General features: G+C 42.8%; 5 protein-coding genes across 5 annotated transcripts; 1 reads left to right on the top strand and 4 right to left on the bottom strand.

Annotated features, from left to right (window-relative positions):
* Window positions 1-534: 534 nt before the first annotated feature.
* SARC_02810 (hypothetical protein) lies at window positions 535-976 on the bottom strand (the record flags this gene model as incomplete). The annotated part of the gene is made up of 2 exons (XM_014303417.1): window positions 535-548; window positions 595-976. The coding sequence occupies 2 exons, from the start codon at window positions 974-976 to the stop codon at window positions 535-537; spliced, it is 396 nt and encodes a 131-aa protein (XP_014158892.1).
* A 14-nt stretch (window positions 977-990) lies between these two features.
* Window positions 991-1,429, bottom strand: SARC_02811 (hypothetical protein; the record flags this gene model as incomplete). Its single annotated transcript, XM_014303418.1, has 2 exons — window positions 991-1,166; window positions 1,204-1,429. The coding sequence occupies 2 exons, from the start codon at window positions 1,427-1,429 to the stop codon at window positions 991-993; spliced, it is 402 nt and encodes a 133-aa protein (XP_014158893.1).
* Window positions 1,430-2,543: 1,114 nt separating this feature from the next.
* SARC_02812 (hypothetical protein) lies at window positions 2,544-9,135 on the bottom strand. The gene is made up of 8 exons (XM_014303419.1): window positions 8,802-9,135; window positions 7,949-8,073; window positions 6,509-6,656; window positions 5,785-6,015; window positions 4,928-5,074; window positions 3,709-4,033; window positions 3,284-3,358; window positions 2,544-3,074 (listed from the first exon to the last, which is right to left on the bottom strand). Exons 1-8 carry the CDS (start codon window positions 8,898-8,900, stop codon window positions 2,911-2,913), a joined length of 1,314 nt encoding a protein of 437 aa, XP_014158894.1. The 5' UTR covers window positions 8,901-9,135; the 3' UTR covers window positions 2,544-2,910.
* A 2,498-nt stretch (window positions 9,136-11,633) lies between these two features.
* On the top strand, window positions 11,634-12,641 carry SARC_02813 (hypothetical protein; the record flags this gene model as incomplete). Its single annotated transcript, XM_014303420.1, has 1 exon — window positions 11,634-12,641. One exon carries the CDS (start codon window positions 11,634-11,636, stop codon window positions 12,639-12,641), a length of 1,008 nt encoding a protein of 335 aa, XP_014158895.1.
* A 923-nt stretch (window positions 12,642-13,564) lies between these two features.
* Window positions 13,565-22,292, bottom strand: SARC_02814 (hypothetical protein). The gene is made up of 9 exons (XM_014303421.1): window positions 21,917-22,292; window positions 20,433-20,926; window positions 19,434-19,639; window positions 18,017-18,154; window positions 17,424-17,546; window positions 16,772-16,846; window positions 15,968-16,113; window positions 15,488-15,633; window positions 13,565-14,958 (listed from the first exon to the last, which is right to left on the bottom strand). Exons 1-9 carry the CDS (start codon window positions 22,117-22,119, stop codon window positions 14,912-14,914), a joined length of 1,578 nt encoding a protein of 525 aa, XP_014158896.1. The 5' UTR covers window positions 22,120-22,292; the 3' UTR covers window positions 13,565-14,911.
* Window positions 22,293-24,469: the final 2,177 nt, after the last annotated feature.

The following is a 24,469-nucleotide window of genomic DNA, read 5'->3' on the forward strand; positions in this document are numbered from 1 at the left end:
ATATATATATACACACACACACACACACACACACACACACACACACACACACACACACACACACACACACATAAATATACATACATATATATATATATATATATACATATATAGAAGTAAACTACTGTATGTACATACTAATTTTTGTAATGAAAAATCATATGAAGTATGTACATAGTTGCTAAATATCAATGTATGTATGATATAAATATCTTTGTGATGACAAAAAAAATTAGGACTCGTATGGGAGCGCCCACCGGCTACTAAATACGTTCTAATAGTCGCACTTCTTATTTTACCATCATCTTGTTCTTCACTGGTTACTACTATCCGGGAGTTTTTTAATTGACATTTCCATCCATCATTTCAAATACGTGTTCATGCGTGGAAAGCCCATCTAGAGATAAACTAATTGACTGCGTCTATTACGTGGTTGTGACTATGAGAGATTCTTTTTTAGATACATACTCTTTACTCGACTCCTACTCAAATCAAGCCTCCATCTTAGATATTGATGCCCTGCAAGTGGGACACTTACCCTCTTCGTACTGCAGAACATATGTAGCAAACACTTAGGATGGAAGTAGTGCTTACATGCCTCCAGCTGGAAGCACGCCAGGGCTCCATTGCGGAGTCTATCAATGATAGGAGCTACAGCGTACGAGAACAAACCGATCCCGAGGCCAACGTCACCCGGACTGTCTACTTGCACACTCAAGTCATTATGACATATAGTACACAACAGCACCTCACGTCCGCCTGAAAATACTCCACCCAAGAAACATTGGTTAAGTGATGCACATTCCACTATATTGCCGGAAATACGATCGCATCCTTCGCGCTCATACATGAAATCGAAGCGTTCGGTACTCATGATTACTCCCCGCATCTCCTCACTTTCTAACGATCCTAGAATGGCGGCGGTAATCTGCTCGTGTATTTGCAAAGTTGTCATTCCAGAATTACGCGACAACATACTTTGCAATTGTTCTAGACATCTTTGTGGCGGTTCGCAGGCGTAACAGAGCACAACTCCCCCGGGATATCTGTAGCAAGTTGCAGTAGTTTGACGTCTCTCGCATTCATTCGGCACTGCCTCAAACCGTTCGGAAGGCTGTGAAGGCTGTGAAGGCTGTGAATGCTATGCGCGTTGTGACCGCTGACCGCTGTAAATGGAAAGGGAAAGGTCCACCTTCCACTCACCTGGACTGAAGCATGCCACAGACAAGCTTAATCCGGCATCCAGAGCATTCGCAGCGGTTGCTAGCAGCTCCACTTCGCGTGTTCGTAGCGCCGGTGGCAGGCACACAGTAGGTGCATGAAGCTGGTGCATTTGATGCCCAGTCGTATGCATTGTATTCGGGTTGGTAACTATACTTTTGACAAGTGACACACTCGCGCTGGTTGGAAATCCCCCCAGCACGGTCATAACAGTTGAAGCAGTATCTCACCTTCGACGGCTTAGATATACCACACGAGGGACATTGCCCAGTTCGAGTGCCGATATCGGGCACACGGACAAATGTTGGATCAGGCTCAAAAATGTTTGCTGACATGTTTTGAATAGAAACAAAAGTATTTAAATGTACATATAAACATTCTTTACGTCAATTGTGTAATTTATATAACAACACCTGTATAAAAAAGGACCAAAAAAAAACAAACGTATTTTGATATTATCTTATTTCATACTCGAGATATGTATTTGACTGAGTCTCACTCTGGAGTCTAGTGTCCGAATCTGTCTGAGTCTGAGACTTGAGCCGAGACCAATTTTATTTTCATCTTATGTACAAGAAAGCTTATGTAGGTTATGCCGCTATGTATGGTCAGTTTAAATTTCAAGCCTATAAAAACGGGAGTACGCGACGGTTCATTTACACAAAATTGTAAACAAATACAATCTGTCAATCTTTCAGGCCAGAATCCCAGAGAGAGTCAGAAACTCCTGAGTCCAGACTGACTGAAGGACCAAATTTACTGAATGTTCACAAGTGGTGGCCAATACACTGAGCGGTCGGTGTTGTCGACGCACGTCGCACGGTGGAGGACATAGCTCAGTTCCAACGAACTCATACGCTGTGGAGCCGAGTTATCTATAGTATCTAAAGGAGATGTCACATGGTTCATTCGTGGAGAAAAATACTAAGATATTTGGACACCAATAACAGATTGCAATACTCACGATGGCACATTTCCAACTAATGATCGAATTCATTAGCCTTCGCAGCCAAGGTCCAGCTACTACTTTAAACAACGAGCGAGCAATACTTTGGGACTCTGCTCTTATAACATCTATAGAACTCTTCTCTTCAAGCATGTACCATGCGCCGATCGACAAATAGCGCAATCCCAACCATATCAATTTTGTAGAAACATTTATCGCTGTTATTATAGCCAATTGTACATACTAACTAGGACGACTTACAGCAAGACGCAAAACATCTCAGCGTTTGCCACATTTTACTATTGCTGCCAAGGCAGTAGACAACATAACGTTAGGTAGAGAAACATCCAAGATACATTAATAAATAGCTACTAGATTATAGAGGTATGTATGTATGCGCTTTATTGAGACTCCTGCCCCTTCCTATCGTAGGGCTACAATAGTGCAACGCAACGGCGGAGTCCATACTGTACATTTTGTGGTTACACACCACAACACATCACATGTGAGTGTGCAAGACGGTAGCTGGCCTATCGTGGTCTTCGCTACTCGACAAGAGGCTGTTTCAGCTACTACAGCTTCATATCCGGTCAATAAGTAATCTATAACACTAATTCACGACTTACGTAAATGTATGTGCAAATATGTGCCTATCCGAGGTGCGCATACTTCTTTCGCTCCCGCCATTCCTTGCCTACTCCCGACATGCCTTTGCGTATATATATCTACTCCGATATCTGTATCTAGTTCTTTTTCTCCAGGTACTCCTTATACACCATGCCACTCTTGCCGTTGAGCGTGCCCATGTACCAGGGGTCCTCGATCGTGTCCGTAACTACGACCTCATCTCCTTCTTTGAGGTCTAATTCTTCTTCTCCTTGCGCGTTATATTCGTAGATGACGATATCTGTGGGGGAACAATACCGGTAGCTTCATTAGATCGATCCCAAACTATACGAATTTCTAACCCAAGCCAATGACAACAGAGGACTCGCTAGTAGAACCTGCCAAATACACTACAGTTCAACGGATGGCAACTATCTAGAAATTGTTTATATATATATATACATACAGTGCACACTTACAGCATTGAACCCAAAGTATGCACACACTTACAAGCTTCACCGACGCCGTTGGTCTTCGCAGTGGTGGCTGCGCTGTAGTCGGGCGCAGTCTCCGAACTGGCTTCCTCTGTTGAGAGCGAGTGGAGTGACAGTGGCAAGAGTGGTGTTGTGGTTTGTTGTTGGGGTGAACGGTGGTATTAAAACACTGCAACTGGCAAATATAAATGTCCCACACACGAGGGTTCGTGCAGAGTACTGTATTCGATTCTACGGGTCGTGATGAGAGTATAGTAACTACAAACACGATGCAGATATCGGGAGATTACGATATGGACTGCACCATAAAGAATGCACACAAAGCACAAGTATATAACACATACAGCCCATCAAACACGCACACATGAAAACGCCAGCATTCCATCAACACACACACACACATAAAGCCCTTCAAACACGCACACATCCTTGCCCACATACCGGGCACGGTGTTGACCGAACCGGCTCGGCTGGGTGGCGCATAAGCACTCGAATAGGTGCCGCTGGTGGCTGTGGACGAGATCGACATATTACGCAGGATACTCTCCTTGTACTGATACTGCACAAAGTCCAGCTGGTGTGGGCGTACGTTGCCCGTTCGGTTGTTGCGCACAAACTCCTGGATGTCAGACTCCCAGTCCACATGAGTGACCGCCTCCCGGATCATCTCAGCGGCGTTGTCGTCGGCTACGGCGCAGATGGACTGCAGGTTCGCCATGACCCAGAAGTCCTGGCGCACGTTCTGGATTCTTTGTTCTTCAATCTCCTGTGTGGTGTGAGTGAGTGAGTGATGTAATGTGACGTGACGTGATGTGTGAGTGATATGTGTGAGTGAGTGAGTGATGTGATGTGAATGTGAGTGATGTGTGAGTGATATGAGTGAGTGAGTGAGTGATGGGATGTGCTTGTTTTAGAGTATTGCTATTTGCATGGTTGAGCTTGGTATATCCTAAAGTGATGGTTCCACTATAATTTTCTACAGTGCTGTGATTGGCATTTATCGTCCGAAATGACGCGATACCCCACCGAGAAGCCGCATACTACTATCTATATATACATACATACATAAACACGTACATACATACATACAGTTATAAATATTATATCTAAATAAATGAAATGAGCGTGTTTATGGCAGAGAGATTGCGCATGCAGAGAACAGTACCACTGAGTTGCATAACAGCAATTAAAGTAGTTTTGTAACGGCAATTAAATTAGTGTCCACACAGAATGTCTGTGAGCGATGGATAGACGATTTGCCATCAGCGCATTCTACGAAATGTCACTGAGTTTGCATATGTTAAACACATATGCCTGCCATAGATTGTCGTAGCGTCCAAGCTCTTGCTGGACATGTCGGATGGCTGTATATAATACATTCATGCCAGATTGCTGCGTACGATACATTGACGAATATCCAGTGCGCCTTGAATAGGGCCTAATGAGAGTAGTTCAGCGTACACTCAGATCAACACCTGTCAAGGGAGCAACAGGCAGGCACGAACCCATACCCTAACCCCGCACAAAACTTCTTAAAACGTACTCATATGTACAAAGCAACGCAGCCACACTCACACAGCCATACAAACATCTGCGCACATTCGTGAATAGACACACCACCACTCTTCACATATGAATCCACCGATACGAACACCCATACCTGTAGCTGCCCGGCAATGGATTCAAACTCCTTCTCCCACTCCAAACGGACACCCTCTACGGTACTGACGGCCTGCTTGTATTGGAACTCAGACCTCTCCGCCTGTGTACGTGCTTTGTATAGCTTATCACGTAGCTTGTCTAGTGCCTGAGGAAGATAAGATAGAAAGGATCGATGCATTCAGGAGTAAAATACATATACATACATACATAAATACGTACTCATACACGCACAAAAATCCAAGCTATTACATGCATACCCTAGATACAAATAGAACTATCTGCACATTCTAAGCCGCACGAAGTGTCTTGTACGCTAATACCACAGGGGCACCGATTCAACAACTAGAGTGCACACACCCTGGACCTACGGGGTATCCAGGCTTCAGCACACATCAATGCATGGTCCAATATGCGATAAACGGCTCTTATCAGCAAAAAGATATACACATGTGACATATAGCGTACATGTCCAAGGGGACAGTAATGTTTAGCATACACGAACTGTCATATATATTTATAGATATATATATATGTGTATAAAAGTATATATAAATATATATTCGGTTAATCTCAAACCACCCTCTACAATTCAATTAATCAACAAACTCCATGTCATCTAAAAGAAGTGAATCCGGAGGGCGCCGTGGCAATCATACACGCATCACGCATAAACCAATACACGCAGAGACGCGCATAAACCAATACACGCAGAGACACGCATAAACCAACACGCGCACACATAACGCATAAACAAACACACACAGAAACAAGCACAAGGACAGCAGACGAATGCAGCATGCACGCACTTGCATGTAGTACTACGTACACACATCCACCACCCACAACCAGCCTCACCTTAGTCTCCTCAGGCGTGTGTGCGCCCGCATCCTTGGCGCGTTTGTATTGGTCCTCGAGCGTTTCTCGCTCTTGGCACTTGACGTTGTATGCGGCCTTGGTCTTGACTAGGCTGGCGTAGACCTTCTCACGTTGCGTGTGCAGGTTTGTGAGGTGTTTGACTTGCTGTTTTCTGTGCGCCTTGGAGTCCGAGTTGAAGTCCTTGAAGTGTGCGCCCAGTACCTTACTCATCTGTGGCATTTTTTTGGGAGTGTAAGTCATACATGGGAGTGAGTATACATTGCCGGTAATTTGGCCTTATTTAGGGGCGAATGGGTATCAGGACACATCACAGCCATCCATGCTGGAGACCAACACACATCTCAACACAAATGAATGCCACTGTCGATAATTATCACTATCCGCTTTAAACTCGCGACAGACCATGGTATGCATACTGCCACCTCGTATATAACAAGCACACACAAACGCGACAGAGACATGCATAATATGCACTAAGAACCAAGCTGCCTTCATGACGATATATAAAATCCGAAGTTATAAGCATTCCTTAATATGCACAACATTTGCAGGCGCATACTAGTCACAGACAGTGGGCACTTAAAATACATATAGAGCTCTCTTAACATATACATATATACACACGCGGACACAAGATATACATGTATATACTGATACACACACACACACATATATATATATCATATGCTATGGTAAATCTCACCTGTGTGCCAAGATCCACGTGCTGCTGGCCAGTAGTCTTCATGCCCTTCATAGTGTTCTCGAACGCAAAGTACATCGTTCCGTGCTTGTCCTTGTTTGTCTTTATTGCGTGATCGGATAGACGCACCAGGGCTTGTCCGTATGTCTTCCTGAGATCGGCAAACGAAACCAGGGTAAAGATGATCAGTATTGTACAATCAAAGCACACAGGATATGATTATATGCCGGTCATATGAATATATATACTTTTTTTCTTGCAAACACACACATGTGTGTGATTATGTATGTACATGCATGTGTATGTATATGAGAAAGTGCATATGTATATTTTGCATATTACTGATGTGTACAGTGAATATTCCAACTGTTATATACATTGGCAACTATGTATGATGATATGGGATATGATGTGGTAGGACATATCCATATATCCGCGGCAAGGCTTTTGGTGCTCTTGGCTACCGTTCGAAAGAAAGCATACGGTCCACCCATCCAACAAGTAGAAGCAGCAACGCGAGTCACCCACAACTCTATCCAGGCACGCGCGTACTATATCACCTCAGTACCAACAAATGCCCCGCCACACCATCACACAATCAGGCGATCAAACTACTGGTGGGCACTTCTATATGCAGAGGATATAGGTGTAATGTGCGAGCGAGACGGCATGGTAGATATCCCAGCCGCTATGACCACCTACAATAGAACTGCCCCACACAATCGGATTGTTAGACGATGTCTGACTACAAACATGTGATCGACTGCTGTGGCGCCCACAGGATTGGCTCTGCGCCTGGTTGAGCAGGCAATCGACAACGTTGCTACTAAAACTTCCACGCACGCGGATGGAACAATATATACACCCAAATCATTGGAAACAACGTAGTCTATACACACACAATTGGTGCATATCTAACGTAGCCACACGCAAGTGTACGGTGTTCTATTGGGTTTTTTGTTGTATATTTACGTACGCACTATATGACTACGTATACACAGACGAGTAGTTATCACACACACACACACACACACATATATATATATAACGTGATATAGTAACATCTTTACGTACGTACTATTTAACTACCGTGTATACACAGATGCAGTATTTTTTGTATATTCACGTACGACTATAAGACTACATTATATATATATATATATATATAAAGATAGATAGTTAACATGCTTTAGATATAAACCCACACTATTCGAATATCAAACGGCAGCCAATCAATGTCTATACACATAATGTGATTGTACTATGATTAACTACATGTTGTACAAATAGCTACAGTGTGAGGGTGTGTAGTATGCAGGTAAAGGAAAATGTCTCGACGTACAATAATGAGACGTTCGGTACGAAATTCAAATGCGATTAGAGCGTAAAACAACATCAGATTACTCAGCAAAGCACTCCACATTGTACACAACAACAACATACTCAATCTCACATCGGGTGGCAATGACATCCGCAAATACAGTCATCATAGACTTGGCATCGGTGGCTCGCTTGGAAAGGACCGTAAATCCTTTGTAGGGCCCACTGGTTTCACCACCAGTCTCCCCCTGTGACCGCAAGCGTTGAGTGCATATTACATGTTAATAAGCATAAGTTCACCTATGTATATATACACATATGGGTGTGCTACAAACGTAGTTGAATGCAGGTGGGGTCGAGGGTACGTAAGGCGCGCGACATAGACAGATGAGTCTGTACCAAGCGCCATACGACAGTAGACTGGTTGTTGTCAAAACAATGCATATAGACTACCTCCCATTAAGCACAACTGCCACGACGAGAGGGATCACTAACGAAGGTGGTAAACAAAACCTGATTGGTAACAAGTATATGCAACATAACCATGCACACTGGTTATGTTTCATGGCTATTGAGTGCTGAAGCGTTCTTCTGTGTATGTCTAGGCGTATACAAAGCGCGTTAAAAAGAGTGAAATATTACAAAGGCAAGCTAATACTATTGGAAGCTACGTGCAACGCAACACTTGCACTGGTACTCGGACTCAAATAGCGTCACAAGTCACATCTTGGCAATTTAGCATATAAACAATAGTGGAGAAAATAAGGACTATCTGGGAACGAAGATACAGCGCATAAGTATCTAGCAGAACAGGTTCGTTTCACCGCATCAAACCTTTACACAGCGACATTTGTCTCCGTTCTAATGCACTTTAGTATAACCCATATTAGCCTGTAAACATGCATTGTAATATTGCCATATAAGGGCTGTATCTAACACGAATGCAGGTGAGAGCAAGTCACAGCTCTGTACATACCCAGAATTCATCCTTGTATTGCAGCTTTTCGCCTGAAGTGTATACATTATTTGTTTTGTCCTCGTGGAAGGAATCGTTATCAAAAGCTGGTGACGCCATAGTGAATACTGTATCTGTTCTTTCAATGCTAATAGGTACTATCAATTTTCAATCAAGGTGTGTGTGCGTGTGCGTGTGGGGATAAGTGTACGCGTATGTGGACGTGAATAGACCTAACTACCACTATTATCCAAAAAACAAATAAAACTTTTACATCAGGCATCACCTCACAATCGTTTATAATTTTTAATTCAGAATATCACCGTTTACTTTGAACCACAATGATATGATATTGATTATGTGTGTACACAGTTTAGTCAGATTACAGATACGTTTACAGTTTACACAGAAGCACAATCACCGACAGACCACTTAGTTACTCACTTCGAGACTCGGCAGTGCTGCACCGGTCCACGATTTGGTAATTTAAAAATATAAAAAATAAAAATCCGAATCAGTAGAGATGATTGGCTGAGTTTATAATGTATGATACATTGATACCCCGGTAAATAATAATAAAGCGACTAGTTTTCCAAAATTCGAAATCCAGTTTCGATTTCAGACAACTAATTGCATATGCAGTTATACCTCATGCAGTAATTACTGTCTGAAAGACGTAAACTAATTCTAAATTTAGTTTATTAGTGGTATTCTACAGATTGACATTCCTCAATGAATAATCGAAAGACTGGCGAGGTAGACTGGATTTAAAAAAAAATGGAGTGGCCCATCCGCCACGGTTTTCTATATTTGGAATTCTGTGGCTAAAGAACAAATGAGTTTTGGCGGGAGGAACAATTGCAGATGGTGGTTTAAAAAAAAAAAAAGAACAAACAAACAAACACCAATATATGTATTATGTATTTTTAAAATATTACACATATCAGATTCTCCCATAGCCTTCTGAATAAATTTCAAAGACTACATATACTTGTATTTAAAAAAATAACATGTACTTATACATGTACGGCAGTATTGTACTCACAGCCTTCTAAAATAGACAGTAAATACATATGTATAAATGTAGATACAAAAATAAACACATATTTACATTGTACTGGTCATCTCTCTGGTAGAACTGACTAGAACGCTATGAAAACAACAAAAATAAGTGAACGGATAGCCTTCTGCATCTCGTGGATAGCTGGACAGACTCATGAATTCACACATCTTATTTTCCGTTAAGAAAAGAAAGCGTTTCTAAATACATATTTCTAAGAGATCCATAGCTGTATTCTATTCGATGTAAATATAAATCCTCTCCCACACCACTCCACCCACTCAACTGCACGCTGTTGTCGAAACAAACTTTTATAAATTCATTAAAAAAAAATTTAGCGGCAGAATATGATCTTTGTTGGATCGACGATTGCACAATTTGATGTGCGGCGGATAGTATACTGGTATGTCCTATGCTTAGAAAAGTCTTTGTGATACATTAACCGGATCCCTACATTTCTGCGTTGTACTATATAGTGGTACTGATCAATCGATAGTCAACGACTGTGCGCATATACCTGTGGTTGTTATGCATGCTCCGATGTTGCAGCACACTACCTCAAGAGATCCAAGTATGTTTAAGAGCTGGAATAGAATGATAAATGCACACAATGGTAGCTAAACGTTTATACTATTGGCGATAGCGAAAATGAAGGCTTGAAACAGCGCCATCCACGAAGCTTTGAATAGCGTGTACAGTACTGAGGCTATGTGTCACCAAATGCAAAGTTGGTACTTTATTAGTACTAATACGAGTCCTATTTCCCCAGATGTTCGCTACTACGACTCAATCATACATCTAAAATGGCGCGTCTCGATGGCTATCATTCAATCATCTGTTGGTTGTTTAGGGAGATTGCGTAGAGAGCGGCTACATTTCAAAAACGTCCACTGTCACATAATCACTATGTATGGCCATCGTAGGGGACTTGCTCTCAGATATAGTAAATACTATACTCGATTTCACAATACCTGCAGAGTTTAGGAGTACATAATGGTACCGTGGATACCATAGTACCTAAAATGAATAGAAACACACCGGCCGGTGATTGGAAACAAAAACGTATATAGATGCTTTCTGCAAATAAATCTGGTTCTACATCTGAATGTGGGTGTATGTCAGTGTTGAGTATTTTGTATATTTGCTCATCTCCACATGACAAGCTAAGAAGTTGGAACGCAGGAATCTACAGAATGCAGAAGGGGTGTATTTCAAGTAGCCTCGAGGAAAGAGTACTAATTGCACACGCCACACAACCATAGCCTTCTAAATCAGACAACACAAACATATACGTGCGAAAGGCCACACACACAGCCACTCACGCACACACAAATGTTCAAACTTCGAAGACCGACTATTTTATTCTAATTTATTGGAGGCTATATTTAGAAAAACCCAAATTGTTTTATTTTATATTGTAGCAATCTGTACAAAACCCAAGATAGACAAAACTGGCGCGTCAAAGTTGTGTCATAAACAAATTTAAATCTCATTGGTCAGCAGGCGAGTGACGACACGTCACACGACACGAAAGTCGAAATGCCTCAACATTCAACAAAGCAGTGACTGTAACACACTGCTGCACAGGACAGCTGCCTGTGACAATGGGCAGTATGAACGTATATTCACATATGTATGTGTGTACATATACATGTCTGAATCATATGTATGGGGTTATGTATATATGAACGTACATTTATATATATATCATATTTACATGAGGTTCAAGTACAGTCGTGTTCGTTTGTTTTGATTTGCTTATCATTAGACACTTCCGTAAAAGGTCTGCAAGCATGAACATGATTCCGAAAGATGAGGTGACTCAGGCCGCGAAGGTCTTGAATCGAGTCACAGGCGATATAATCCGCAGACACAGCTTGTATAGGAAACGCTTCCGGATTCTAAAATACCTTCTTCAACAGGGCCGGCACGACAGCATAGCGTGGCAGTTAGTGGATATTCTGTTCTCGGCTGACGAAGACCCAGTATTCCTGAGCACTAATATGACCGAGTTGTTGGTAGACCACGTGTACACTACTGGCAGCGTCTCCATACATGAGATCCTGGTTGTCACAGACATTGTTCTGGATATGGAGCTCAACGAAAGTATGGCCGAGATACTCCAGCGTTTTAAGGCCGCGATGGAGACGCCTCTGTACGTATCGGAGAGGGCGCGGATGAAGGCTGCCAGCATTGAAGTCGAGTCGTTTATGTATGGCCCTTCCGCCTGGTCTCTTGATGGCTTAACAAATGATCACTTTCACGCAACTGACTCAGATAACGAGTACTCAGATGTAGAGTCGAATGATGAAACGATAGGCATAGATGGCAATCACATCGGATGCCTCAGAGGAAATGCTTCCAATCCTGATGTTATCCCCCTCCTTCCTACCATACCTACCATACGTGAGTGCCATATCTGCAAAGACCACGACACGAAGCATGTCTCCGTTAAACTACCTTGTGCTGATACATTCCACCAGAAGTGTGTACGTCGGTGGTTGCAGTCCAGTAACAGTTGCCCACTGTGCAAGAACGAATTGCCTCGTGAGTCTACTGTGCCTATTGCGTCGACGTTTGAAGCCCTTGATATTCCAAAACACCTCCCTCTAGAAAAAGTCATACGAGTGCAGGTGGTCAAAAACAGTCTACCTAATCCCGAATCGAACGAATCCGGCTACAAAGACGCACCTAAGATCTATTTCGTCGATCGTAAGGGTGTCGTGATAAGCTCGGAGAAGAAAAAAAACACGCACTGGCAAATCGCGAGCAAATTTGGCGAAGAATGGCTCATTTCCTGAATTTCTGAGCAAATTAGAGTTTGGGTCAAGTGTGACTGCTAAGGTTATGCTTGACGATCATTACTTACCTACCATCGGACCTACTACGTTTAAGCGTAACTTTGAAGGCCAGGAATCGCCCATGCAGGTACTCGGTTTCATGTGCATGGGAAAGGGTCAGTACACAAAGAGCACGCCTCGCCATCATGTATAATCGATGGCAGGGTCTCTCGAGCCGAATGTCACTTATGTGTGAAGCGTGTGTCTTGTGTCTGAATTAGAAAGAGAGCATGCTGGGAATGTAAGCTTATTGTAGGTACGTGTACCTGGTGTCTCTTCTATACTAACACTCGTACTGGACAGTATCATTTGGCCATGCTTGACTCTACAGGCAGAGTGTGTGCCAAAGACATCAAAAACCGCCGTTGCACACATACATATGTGCGATAAAGCCTATTCTTCTAAATGTATAGCAATCGAAAGGAATAGAAAGGGAGTCTCACATGAACATGGGAGAATATACAACAACTGCTTTCAGCGAGGTATTTATAGATTCTTGACCCGGAATGACTGCTGTTGTGGATAGTGGGGGATTACTTCTGTCTATGCCTAGGCATAATACAATACCTAGCAAAACTGTACTTGGAGACATTATCAATGAACATCACCTGCAATTCAAATGGCCGGTTCGGTTGCTATCTAGTTTTTTGTTTCTCTTCTCATGAATATCGGGGGATTCTTGAAAGCAGGATGAGCAGACGGTAATATCAATATACAGTGATACAATATAAAGATCAAAGCAATGTGAATATCCGCCGAGATTTATTAGATTCGGAATAACAGAGTGGGACTTTGTGCTATAACATTGATCAAATCTTTCGAGAGTTGAGTGTTTCAAAATATCCGCACAAACATAGAGTTCAAAAATAGAAAAGAACGTTAAAGTAAGGACGTAATTTATTGTCAAAATAGGGCTGGCACTGCAAGCCTCTTCTATTTGAGGTTTATTTGATATTCATAATTCATCACGATCGTACGCGATCTATAAACGTGGCCCGGAAAAGGGACGTCGTCTAGTTCGGCAGCGCGGAATATCCTGCGGACACATACTAGATCGATAAAGCATAGGCTTTCTTCTTTTTCCAAATGCCTTGAGGTATGGGTTCTAGCGTTAAAATAAGCGACCAGGTATGAGAATGAGCGTTGCGAAGCTAATAGCGTACACCGACTATATTCCCAGATAAGCATTATGTGGTCTAATACGGGCCGATACGTTTGTTGTCAGTTACAGACCAGTGTTTTGCATACAAATCTGCTTCGCCAACCCGCATGCACTGTGCGTAGTTCGCATATAACAAAACGACTAACACTTCTCCAGTCAGCTAAGGTAAGGCTATCCTGTAGCCCCAGCCATGTGGTATCGTTCACCTGGATTATCCACGTCATGTGCCAGCACTGTCGAGGCTGCAAAGACTGCCTACTTCCGGGCAGTCCGTCTAACTCGGTTGCAATCGCTGCTGAACAGCCGTATGTGGATGTTTGGCTCAGGGCAGTCAGTTTCCGTCAATCAGGTATAATATACCGGTGTGTTACCATGCCGCCACCACCTATGAAGAACTTGTAAGAGCACGAAACAACATGTACCGAAATTCTCTCACGATATCGCTGGGCATGAGGGCCGTATCGCACACCACTGATGACGATAACTCAACGGGACGCATAACAGGGGACCATAGGAGCCATTTCAGAAACAGGAATGGAACTGGTTATAATCCACGGGGAAACACCTCATCCATAAGCTGATTTCTCATACCCCGGAATACCACACCATAGTAACACTATAGGCCGCTTAACCTCATTCTTCATATATAACTGCGCAGGTGAACAACACAGTCGCACACGACGGCTGCGACCAAGGGTTGTACATCTCCATCAAGCCTCTACATTGATGTGCGTAGTGCCTCGTGCCACGACTGAATCAAACTTCAATAAGCGGGGGAATCACCGCTGCAACACGTACATTCCATTGGATCTTATCCGGGCTATCGAGAAACCATCCATGTTGACACTTGTGGTGTGGTAACGTGTGGTATGGTAACGTGTGGTGTGATGTGCTCCGTTGCGTGTTGTAGGACGGCCACGTGTGAGTGTGTGTGCCTGTCAGTCTGCACAGTGACACAATCAAGTAGCGCTGGAAAGATGACTCATCGATGAGTCATCACAAGTCAGCGAGAGTTCACGAATCGTCAGTCTTCGCGCTTTCGGCTGAGTCATCACAACTCAGAGAGAGCTCATGAATCGTCAGTCTTCGCCCTCTCAGCGGCTCCCGCTCCAATTTCTATCAATGGGCACATGGTAGATATGATGAGTATAGGCCGATTCCCCACCTCCGCCTAGGCTTACACGAATGCAATTTTTTTCAATCGAATGTCGTGAGATAGGCACACAAGGGTCCGAGAATACGGACAAAACCCGGAATAGATACATGTTTCCATACAATTACAAAGCCGATAAGTCAGAATCTAATTACGTATTATCTTACGATTACCAAGACCGAATCAAGAACTAGAGTCCCAAACTATGAAATCCAGGTGCAGTCAAGTAGTAACGAGACATTTTCAAACGAGCGGGCAGCTACGCATACACAGACGCATTTATACTAAAAGTTCGGTACACAATCAGCACAAGGACTGCTTACAGAGAGCAATTCGATGAGCAGGCAATACATAAATCCCTTTTCAACTGAATAAGAGGCACTGAGATACCAAGAAAACGCAGCCACCCGACAGACAAACGTCAAATAGCAACTCAAACCCCTCTTGATCTCCCAACATGGCCATACAAGTCTTTACATAACACACACACACCTCTTGATAACACATCCTTGACCATCTCCAGCCGAGTGATGGGGTCAGTGCACTCGAGAATTGCCTGCTTGTTGACGGAGTTCAAGCGTTTGGTCTCACTTACCACGTTGGCTATGAACCACGCCACACGACTCACAATCTCAGCTCTGCGGAATAGCGGGATGAAGCGGGACCAGGAGTCAGGTGGGATGGTGTAATATAATTAGATATATATATGGGGGGCAGCTATCTCGTAAATAGACCGGGATGATCTGAATAGAACTGGGATTGTGTTAGCGGCTGATCGGCAAATCGCCAAATTTGCCGCGGTATCGGAGGACTAAACATAATATGTACACAAGCATGTCCGAACGCCCAATGTATCCAAGTGGTGTCCGCAACAACCGGTATATGTACAAGAAAGACTCAGAAGTACAAGTAGTAGTAAATCCAACACTCAAAAGTACGAGTAGTGTCAACTGTGACACTCAGGACACATACTTGGTCCTCTCGACATCCCTATCCTTATAAATCCAGCTGTTAACAAACGTGTTCTCCATCGTCGGTGGTTTGGTGGGGTCTTCAGTATCAAGCACTTGCCGAAGCTCTTCTAGGGCCTTGATCACGCCCACGGAGTATCTGTGTTGCTATTGGCAACGACAAACAGAAACAGTGTGTGAGAAAACCGACTTATACGACATCCTTCGCATACGCGAATATATGCGAATGATTAGGATAGACATCAATACGACATAAAAAAAATGCATTACAGTGTCATGCGTGAACATTTGCGAATGCTTTTAAATATATATATATATATATATATATACATATATATATATACTGTATGACCAAGTCTCGCATGCATAACGGCAGATGTTACTATAACGAGCATCGCTGGATAAGTACTGTCCTATCAACTGAGGCACTCCTGCACGCCAGCTCCAAATGTTTGAAATCATATATATTTAGTAGAAGTACGTACACGTACACACACACGCGAGCACGACATACCAGAGGGTGACTATTCATAAACAGGTTGGTGTGGATCAGATGCGTTATATAGCACACGTACGAACACACACACACGAGCAAGCATTTCAAGTGGAGCAAGACATACCAGATGATGACAGTTTGCTAACAAGTTGGTGTAGATCAGATGCAGTATATAGCACATGTACGAACATAAACATACGCACACATACACACACGTACGAACACATACACCCACACACACACACACGAGCAAGTATTATACACACACACACACACACGAGCAAGTATTTCAAGCCGAGCAGGACATACCAGATGGTGACTGTTTGCTAACAGGTTGGTATAGATCAGATGCGTCACCTCGTGAACCAGATGGGATGAATACTTCTGCGCAAGGGTGTGGAAAATGTATTAAAGTTTAGACAACTGATGTGTCTTGATGCTAATACCAGGCAATACCAGCAGGGTTACAGACACTCCTAATAGTATGTACCATGATTTTCGCGGCGTTGGTCTGGTTGCCATCTTCCATACGACACGCAAATACATATTGCAGGAAAGAGAATAGAAAGTACTTCACAAATAGGAATGTGAGCACCAATCCTATGCTCAACGGATCAGGATCATATAGGCCACTAGGGCTATATACACAGCCCGATTGGGCCGCAGAGAGGGCAGAATAGACATGGGCTAATAAGCTCTCAATCATAAGGGATGGCACTCTGATCCAATGGGACATACACAGCTTCAATCTCACTCTATATGCACTCACTTTAGGCTATCCAAGCGCTCAACAATAGTTGAACATAACACCTTCACACAAATACAGCGCAACACGTGACAAGAGGGTGTATCTGCACACGAGTGATATACTAGACAGGCTTAACCCATACGTCTGCCCGTGCTATATAATTAAACTATCTCCAATCAGACCAACACATCAGTATCTCTCGGAGTCGCTTACTATATCTGATTCGTTCCTAAGACTGTCATCCGAGAAATTGGCCATGGGCGCGTTGGGAAGCAAGTTGCCTTCACAGTGGCTCTTCAACGGCCGTTCGGGTGTGTCGGTTGAGAGTATCGAGTCCTGTGTCAGGTGAAAGAGACACCAGACACGGGTTAGGATGCGCACGAGTATGTAGATATACATAGTATACGTAGATATAGACACGCATCTGGCTGATTAGGACTCATGCTATAGCCAGGTATCTGTCAAACAGATCAAGTGCGGGTATATTCTAGTGTGGATAAAAAGAGTGTAACCAGGTGGGATGTATGGGAATAGCACGCAATACCATCTAATCCAAATCAGATATCTCTTCCGGTGCTATTTAATGCATAAACCATAAAGCTTCATCATGTACGCGCATACAACTATGTAGACTATAACAAGAAATCTGAAGGAAAGCTGATACTTTCCATAGACGTACAATGCCTTCGGGACGTAACTAAACGTCTACATTATCACAGCCAACTGGATGATACTACCACCTAGTGTACGCCTGCATGCCAATGCAAGTACACAGTGCGTGTCCAAACTACACTCAACAACCATACCTCATCTATCTTCTTGTTATCGGGTATTGCCTTGACCTTCGCCTGCCAAAAGCCCGAGGTCGTGGGAGCCTTGTCGGTGATGTGCACGCGCATAATGCATTCACAAAGCACAAGCAGTGTTTCCGTGTTTGGAATGGGCTGAGGTAGTACGCGAACGGTAAACGTGATCAGATACAGAGGATAGTTGTTGATAACTCATTTAAAACTAGTGCACACTCAGTGGCAAGCATACCCACCTCGGCCTGCACAGACACCACACAGAGATCAGGTATAGTCTACTATAACCAGGTACGATAGGCAAGCAGAAGTATAGCACCAGATGGTATGAGCGTGAATATATCGCCTGCATCATCAGGTGAAATCTCAACGAGTTTTGGCAATTGTGCTCATAGACGTTAAAAGATATAAAAGTCTATTTGGATAACATAAGTCATAGCGATGTAGTACCGCATTATAACAAACTACTAGAGGACATACAAACTACTATAGGCCATGTGACGACGCTATATAGTTTATCTGTCCCTGGCAGTGCCGGTTGACGAACGAGGAATGTGATGCTAATCTGTAGAAGCATAGCTACACACTATTTGGAAGATGCCTTAACAGAATAGTGAATCACCCACATGTATACTTACTACATACAAGTATACTCACAACACACAAGCGATTGAATGCTTCCGCACTATGCGAAAGCTTCCTATGCCCCGTACACCACAACACTAGGTGAAACATCATAAGCATACATACCATTATGCACAAACACATACATATGTATATACGAACGCCCGGACACATGTACACAACCGATGCACTCACGAGGCGGAGGAAGTAAGCAGGTAAACGCTCTCAGCACACAAAAGTCAAATATCGTATGCAATCACGCAAACATAAACCCTTCATTGGCTTGATCCCGCCACCCTCGTCCAAACTCTCACGTATACGAGCGCTTCCACAATTCAGAACCACACAAGTGTATTCACCTAATCTATATAGTGACATACATCGTAGCACAGCCACAGTGCCAGTACCTTCTTGGGTGCTCATCACCCAGTGCAAATGAACACTACGCAACGGGTGCAACGTCCACACGGATACATATACATCACTACACACACACTACCAACACCCAAATACACCTGTATCTGCTTCATCTGCATAAGTACCCCAACATCATAACACAGCCACTGTGGCTGTCACACAGATACCCATACATCAATACACACACACTACCAACACACGACACACCTATATCTGCTTAATCTGCATAAGCACCCCTACATCATAACACAGCCACTGTGGCTGTCACACAGATACCCATACATCACTACATACACACTACTAGCACAAGGCACACCTGTATATGCTTAATCTGCATAAGCACCCCTACGTCATAACACAGCCACTGCACAAGACACACCTGTATCTGCTTAATCTGCATAAGCACCCCTACATCATAACACAGCCACTGTGGCTGTTCGCGCTCAGCACCCCATTCATAGTCGCGTAGCTGATTGGCAAACGAGGCGACCTTGTCCACACTGACAGCCTTTTCAGCATAGGAAGTGGCCTTCACATAACGCGCAATCACATTCTTCTCCCATTGCCGTGTTCGTTTGTTTGAAACTGATCAACATTAGAGGGGGAAGATTAGTGCCATGACATGGGGCGGAAATCACGAAAGGTTTCACACAGAATGTCACTGCAGGACGCTTTGTGTTCCTTTCCATGGAGCACTGCTACCGAAATTCAAGCCTTAACCAACACGAATAAAGCGAATAACATAGCATGCACAGCATACGGATATGAAGGTCTTTCACGAGAGCCAGAGTGGCTTCTTGATTGTCTATCTACTTGTCACAGTGGCTGTAGTTAAGTTAACCAACGAGTACTGCAGCGGTTCAGGGTCTGTTCATACAACCTCACCAACAGACACCAATCGATTATGTATGACACTCCCTCAAGAAAGAAGGGGGTTTGATCATTGACGACAGTCGTGACGATATCGTTTACGCCCACACTTGCTCAATCAACCGGTGACAGAGATGCGTCCCAAAAGCGCGTGAACCGATTCTGTATAAAGCAAATGCACCCGCATGCCACACAACACACACAACGTACGTAGACAGACACAGCAGGATAGCACACAGATGCCCCATATAGCAACTAACCACTTCATCATTCCCAGAAGAGCTGCACACAGGATGCATGGAGAAGAATTACCCGAAGGATGTACGTACACTCACGAGTGCTGAGAGAACTAAGAAACTCACAGCCAATGACAGACACGGCCCCTTCAGTACGAGCAATAGCACCACTAAAAGCAGACATCAATCCACACACACAACAACAAAATACACACACACAACAAAAAAATACACACACAACAGCAGAATGCACACACAGAAAGGCAACACACCTCTGCCCTTATCTGGCGATTCGGCCATTGGGAGAGGCGTCGACTGTAGCCCAAAGCTATCTCCGTTGTCGCCCTTCAAAAATCCATTGACGTTCGGATTGTCTATACCGACTTTAGTACTACGAGTAGACCCTATATCAGACCCCTTAGAATCGGGGGTTTCATCTCGCGAGACTTGTATAACTTTGTACTGGCCTTGTTTGTTGCCTGTTGTATCGATGTCTGTATCTTTGAGCTGCTCGGTCGTTTCCGACGAGTCTTTCTCATTGGTCTCCTTATCAGCCTTTGCATCTACTTCACTTTCACTTGTGTCGGCATTTAAAACTGTCCCTTTCACTACAGCGTCGCGTGTGTCATCTTCTTCCGCGTCGTTTCCTCGGTCCTTATCCGCCCACTGGCTGGCTCGCAATTCTTTGATCTTCATAACATTCACCCCTGCATATCCGAACATACCGTCATTGTACTTCTGCGCCTCGAATATCATTTTCATATACCTGTGTGAATGTAGAAAGATAAAAAGTTATATACCTGAATGAATGTAGAATGATAACAAGTCGTATTCCTGTATGAATACAGAAATATAATAAGTTCATGTAAGCACAAACCAAGACATTGATAAAACCAAATCTGCCAGAGGTCATTTGGAGCGGAAGAAAAAAGTATGGCTTTGTTTTGTAAAGCGCCGAAAGATGCGAGCATCACAGCTAATCCAAGCGCGAACTCAGCGCCAACACCTAGAGTGTATTTGTAGACTCAATCGCTACTGCTTGTGCACATCATAAAGTAGGAAAAGAAGAACGAAATAGACTAAACAAAAGAAATGTGTGTGGCCATTCAAGTATGTAAGCAGACCTCTGACAATACTACAAGCAGTGAATAACTATAAGGAATTGAAAACCACATACAACACTATATTTCCAGCAGTATTGTTTAGATATTATACAAACTTCCAAGGTCTATTCATGTGAACGTTCTCAGCACACACGGGAATATATGCCCATTCACAGTACATCATATCACCATATTCATTCTCAGTTATGAAAATATGAATAGTTATTCAATTTTGCCCAGAATTGGGTTTAAGACATTGATTTTTACTGAGGTCATCAAAGTCAGCAATAGATCACCACTGGACATACTTGACATGTGCAATAATCAAATCAAAACTAGACGTGCATACCAAGAAAGAGAACGACCCAACATATAATAATACGAAAGTGTGCACAGAAGAGAACGACCAAACATATACTACGAAAGTGTGCACAATCTATAAATAAATACAGATCTTCATGCCTATCGAATACAAGAGTAAGCTCGTGACTAAAAGAGGATTCTTATATAATAGCCCGGCTTTCAGGGCAACTTGACACGACTGAAATAGAGAGCTGAACCATCGGACATCGGAAAACAGATCAATGCACCAATATGTATCAAATCGCAACATACATCAACCCACTCCCTACGTACAAGTATCGGAAACCCACCTTGGCTCGAATACATGCAAGGTCATCATCTTGCCAGGATAGACAACATCGTGCAATTGGATGAATCCAAAATCCGGCTCAACCATCTTGATCTCAGTCAAACTCGGCGCATTGTTCTTAGTTGTGCCAGAAGACGTGAATCGTCTACACACCATTGCGGTCCGACACACGCGCACGCGCCCTAATCTCGTTGCTCTCAACATATTCGATGGACCAATTGGACGTACTACGTGAATAACTTACACTGTGAGTATGTGTACTGTAGGTTAAGTCTTATATCTTGAGCTGGCTCTAAGTATTAGGGACACTGTACAATCAACTGGTCGCAGTAACCGATGTTCGCGGGAATCTATATAAGTTTTATCGGAGATAGCGGTATAACCACCATCTAAATATACCATATATTTTGTATGTCGTACATATCTAAAAATGAAAAATCATTTATGTATTCTGTTTTGACATCTATATGATTACGTGATATTCTAAGAAAATGTGATGACGCGGCAGCAGCGCCCTTGTTCAGACTTCAGACTTCAGACTTCAGACACGCCTGACTCGAACCATATTTAGGTGCAAGAAGGCCCCAAAAGAGAAAAAGGTGCAGTGACGCGCTTTTGTGATAAGATGATATGTATTTGAATACATATATTTACATAATAAATATACGATAGTGGAAGTATACACATATTTAGGCCCAGTCTTAACGGGTTCGGATTTTGCGTTCGGAGTTTTTGGTCGCTCCTGCCTCAAAGCAGTGTCCAATGTCAAATTTTGGACTACTTCGCTATATTGAGTGCAATTTGTTTACGTACTATTTCAATATTTTCAAGCTAAATGACTCATAAAGTCAAACGAGCACTAATTGGATAATCAATATCATGGATATGAGAAAAAGCAATACAGAATACACGTGTATTATGCATATTTATCTCATTTTATATATATATTTACAATAACGAGAAGTGTGTTATGTATAAACAGTCATACGACTTGGACAGTATGGAGAATATCAATGATCTGGAAGAACCGGATTGCGAATGCATATCACTGAACGAGTGTTCGATGTCACATTGCAGTAGTGAACAAGAATTAGCACATTTGCGTCACGGACCAGTGACAAACAGCACTTCGAAAAATGATCTCAGTAATTACATTCACGACTCGGATATTATTACTGGCCAATCACAATGCTTGTGAAGTTGAACACATTTTATAGATTCAGTACGTATATTAACCGCAAAAGCAAGTTTACGTAGAGAATTTTCTGAATCCCGTAATCCGATCCGAACGTAAAACTTCTCGAGGGGTATTTTTGCCCTCGAAAGATTGACCTCGTTCGGATTTTTTCGTTCGGATTTTGTTTTGGCTTTTTCTTGAAATTTTAAAATTACCCTATACCTATTAGTGTAGAAATCCGAACGTAAAATCCGAACGCAAAATCCGAATTCGTTAGGACTAGGCCTTACACTCGCGATGTCTGTATATAAAAAAATAAATCCAAGCATACATACGATATACGCGTAGTGTAGTATATATGCTGTACCAGTCATCACCAGATAAATAATCGTTGCATTAGCATGCCATTATTGTTTATTAGAGCAGAAGCGTATAGTATCCAAAGTACTATAGATTGTATATATACAAGATATTATAGTTGGAAGCCAATAAAATTCTATCCGCTTATTCTGACGTCTAGGTACCAGTGTGTAACTTCTCGTAGAAGTGCATTCTTATCTTAAGGAAAAGTACTATTGGTGCAATTTTTCCCTACGCGTGATATAGAATACCGCGTTTTGTTTATATTCGTATTGTTCATGGTCCCATTGAACGCAACAAGAAGGGGTTGAATTGTATGTCACATCGTAAAGGTGTCTTAAAGGTGTACCCACTGAATGCACTCAACTTTTGGTTTGAATTTAATATCACGCGCCAAAGACGTAGTACTGTACTGTTCTTATCCGCCACAATAGTAGGAAATTATTAGCGCACAAGCACCCGCGAGAAACCATATTGAGGACAGTGTCCACTGTGCTCTAGGTGATATATCAAGTTTATTGTTAGTGTTTATAGTTAGCCGCTCTGCTAAGGGTAACATATTATACTTGCTAGGTATAACCTAATCAAATTTCTTATTAGTAAGTATAATGTATCTGTAGAGGTTAGTTCGTTCAGATACCGAATGGACCTGAATAGTCCAACCTCATCATAATAACACTCCTTTTAGGTTCAAATTGGTATTGGGTAATCGCGTTGCTTAGCAAGTGAAGTGACTTTCCCTTATACTGTGCTTCTGTGATCATGCCACTCTATTGACAATGAAGTGTTGCCTTAGCGACACTATGTAGTCTTCGGGGCCCTGAGGCTTGGTTGGTTTACAAATGCACACTTTACTTTCGGCTAGTGTCAACCCGTATCACCTTAGGAGACCGTTCCTATATCAACAACTAGATGAAAATTGTTTACAAGCAACAGGACTCTTCTCTTATACCTTGATATCAGCATGCTTGATGGCTTTTATTGCCAACGCTCATTGCCGCCGTTGGGCTGCATTGT

This window comes from Sphaeroforma arctica (assembly GCF_001186125.1).
Source record: "Sphaeroforma arctica JP610 unplaced genomic scaffold supercont1.131, whole genome shotgun sequence".
NCBI lineage: Eukaryota > Ichthyosporea > Ichthyophonida > Sphaeroforma > Sphaeroforma arctica.

What these genes read in the sequence shown, in the direction of transcription:
- SARC_02812 (XM_014303419.1), bottom strand. Translation starts at nt 8,900, where the DNA reads ATGGCGTCACCAGCTTTTGATAACGATTCCTTCCACGAGGACAAAACA. An exon ending in AATACAAGGATGAATTCTGG is followed by an intron (nt 8,074 to 8,801) that starts GTATGTACAGAG and finishes TTGCGGTCACAG; the next exon opens with GGGGAGACTGGTGGTGAAAC. An exon ending in GCCACCCGATGTGAGATTGA is followed by an intron (nt 6,657 to 7,948) that starts GTATGTTGTTGT and finishes TGCCGATCTCAG; the next exon opens with GAAGACATACGGACAAGCCC.
- SARC_02814 (XM_014303421.1), bottom strand. Translation starts at nt 22,119, where the DNA reads ATGTTGAGAGCAACGAGATTAGGGCGCGTGCGCGTGTGTCGGACCGCA. An exon ending in TGCAGATTAAGCAGATACAG is followed by an intron (nt 18,155 to 19,433) that starts GTGTGTCTTGTG and finishes GTACTACCTCAG; the next exon opens with CCCATTCCAAACACGGAAAC. An exon ending in TTAGGAACGAATCAGATATA is followed by an intron (nt 16,847 to 17,423) that starts GTAAGCGACTCC and finishes ACCCTTGCGCAG; the next exon opens with AAGTATTCATCCCATCTGGT.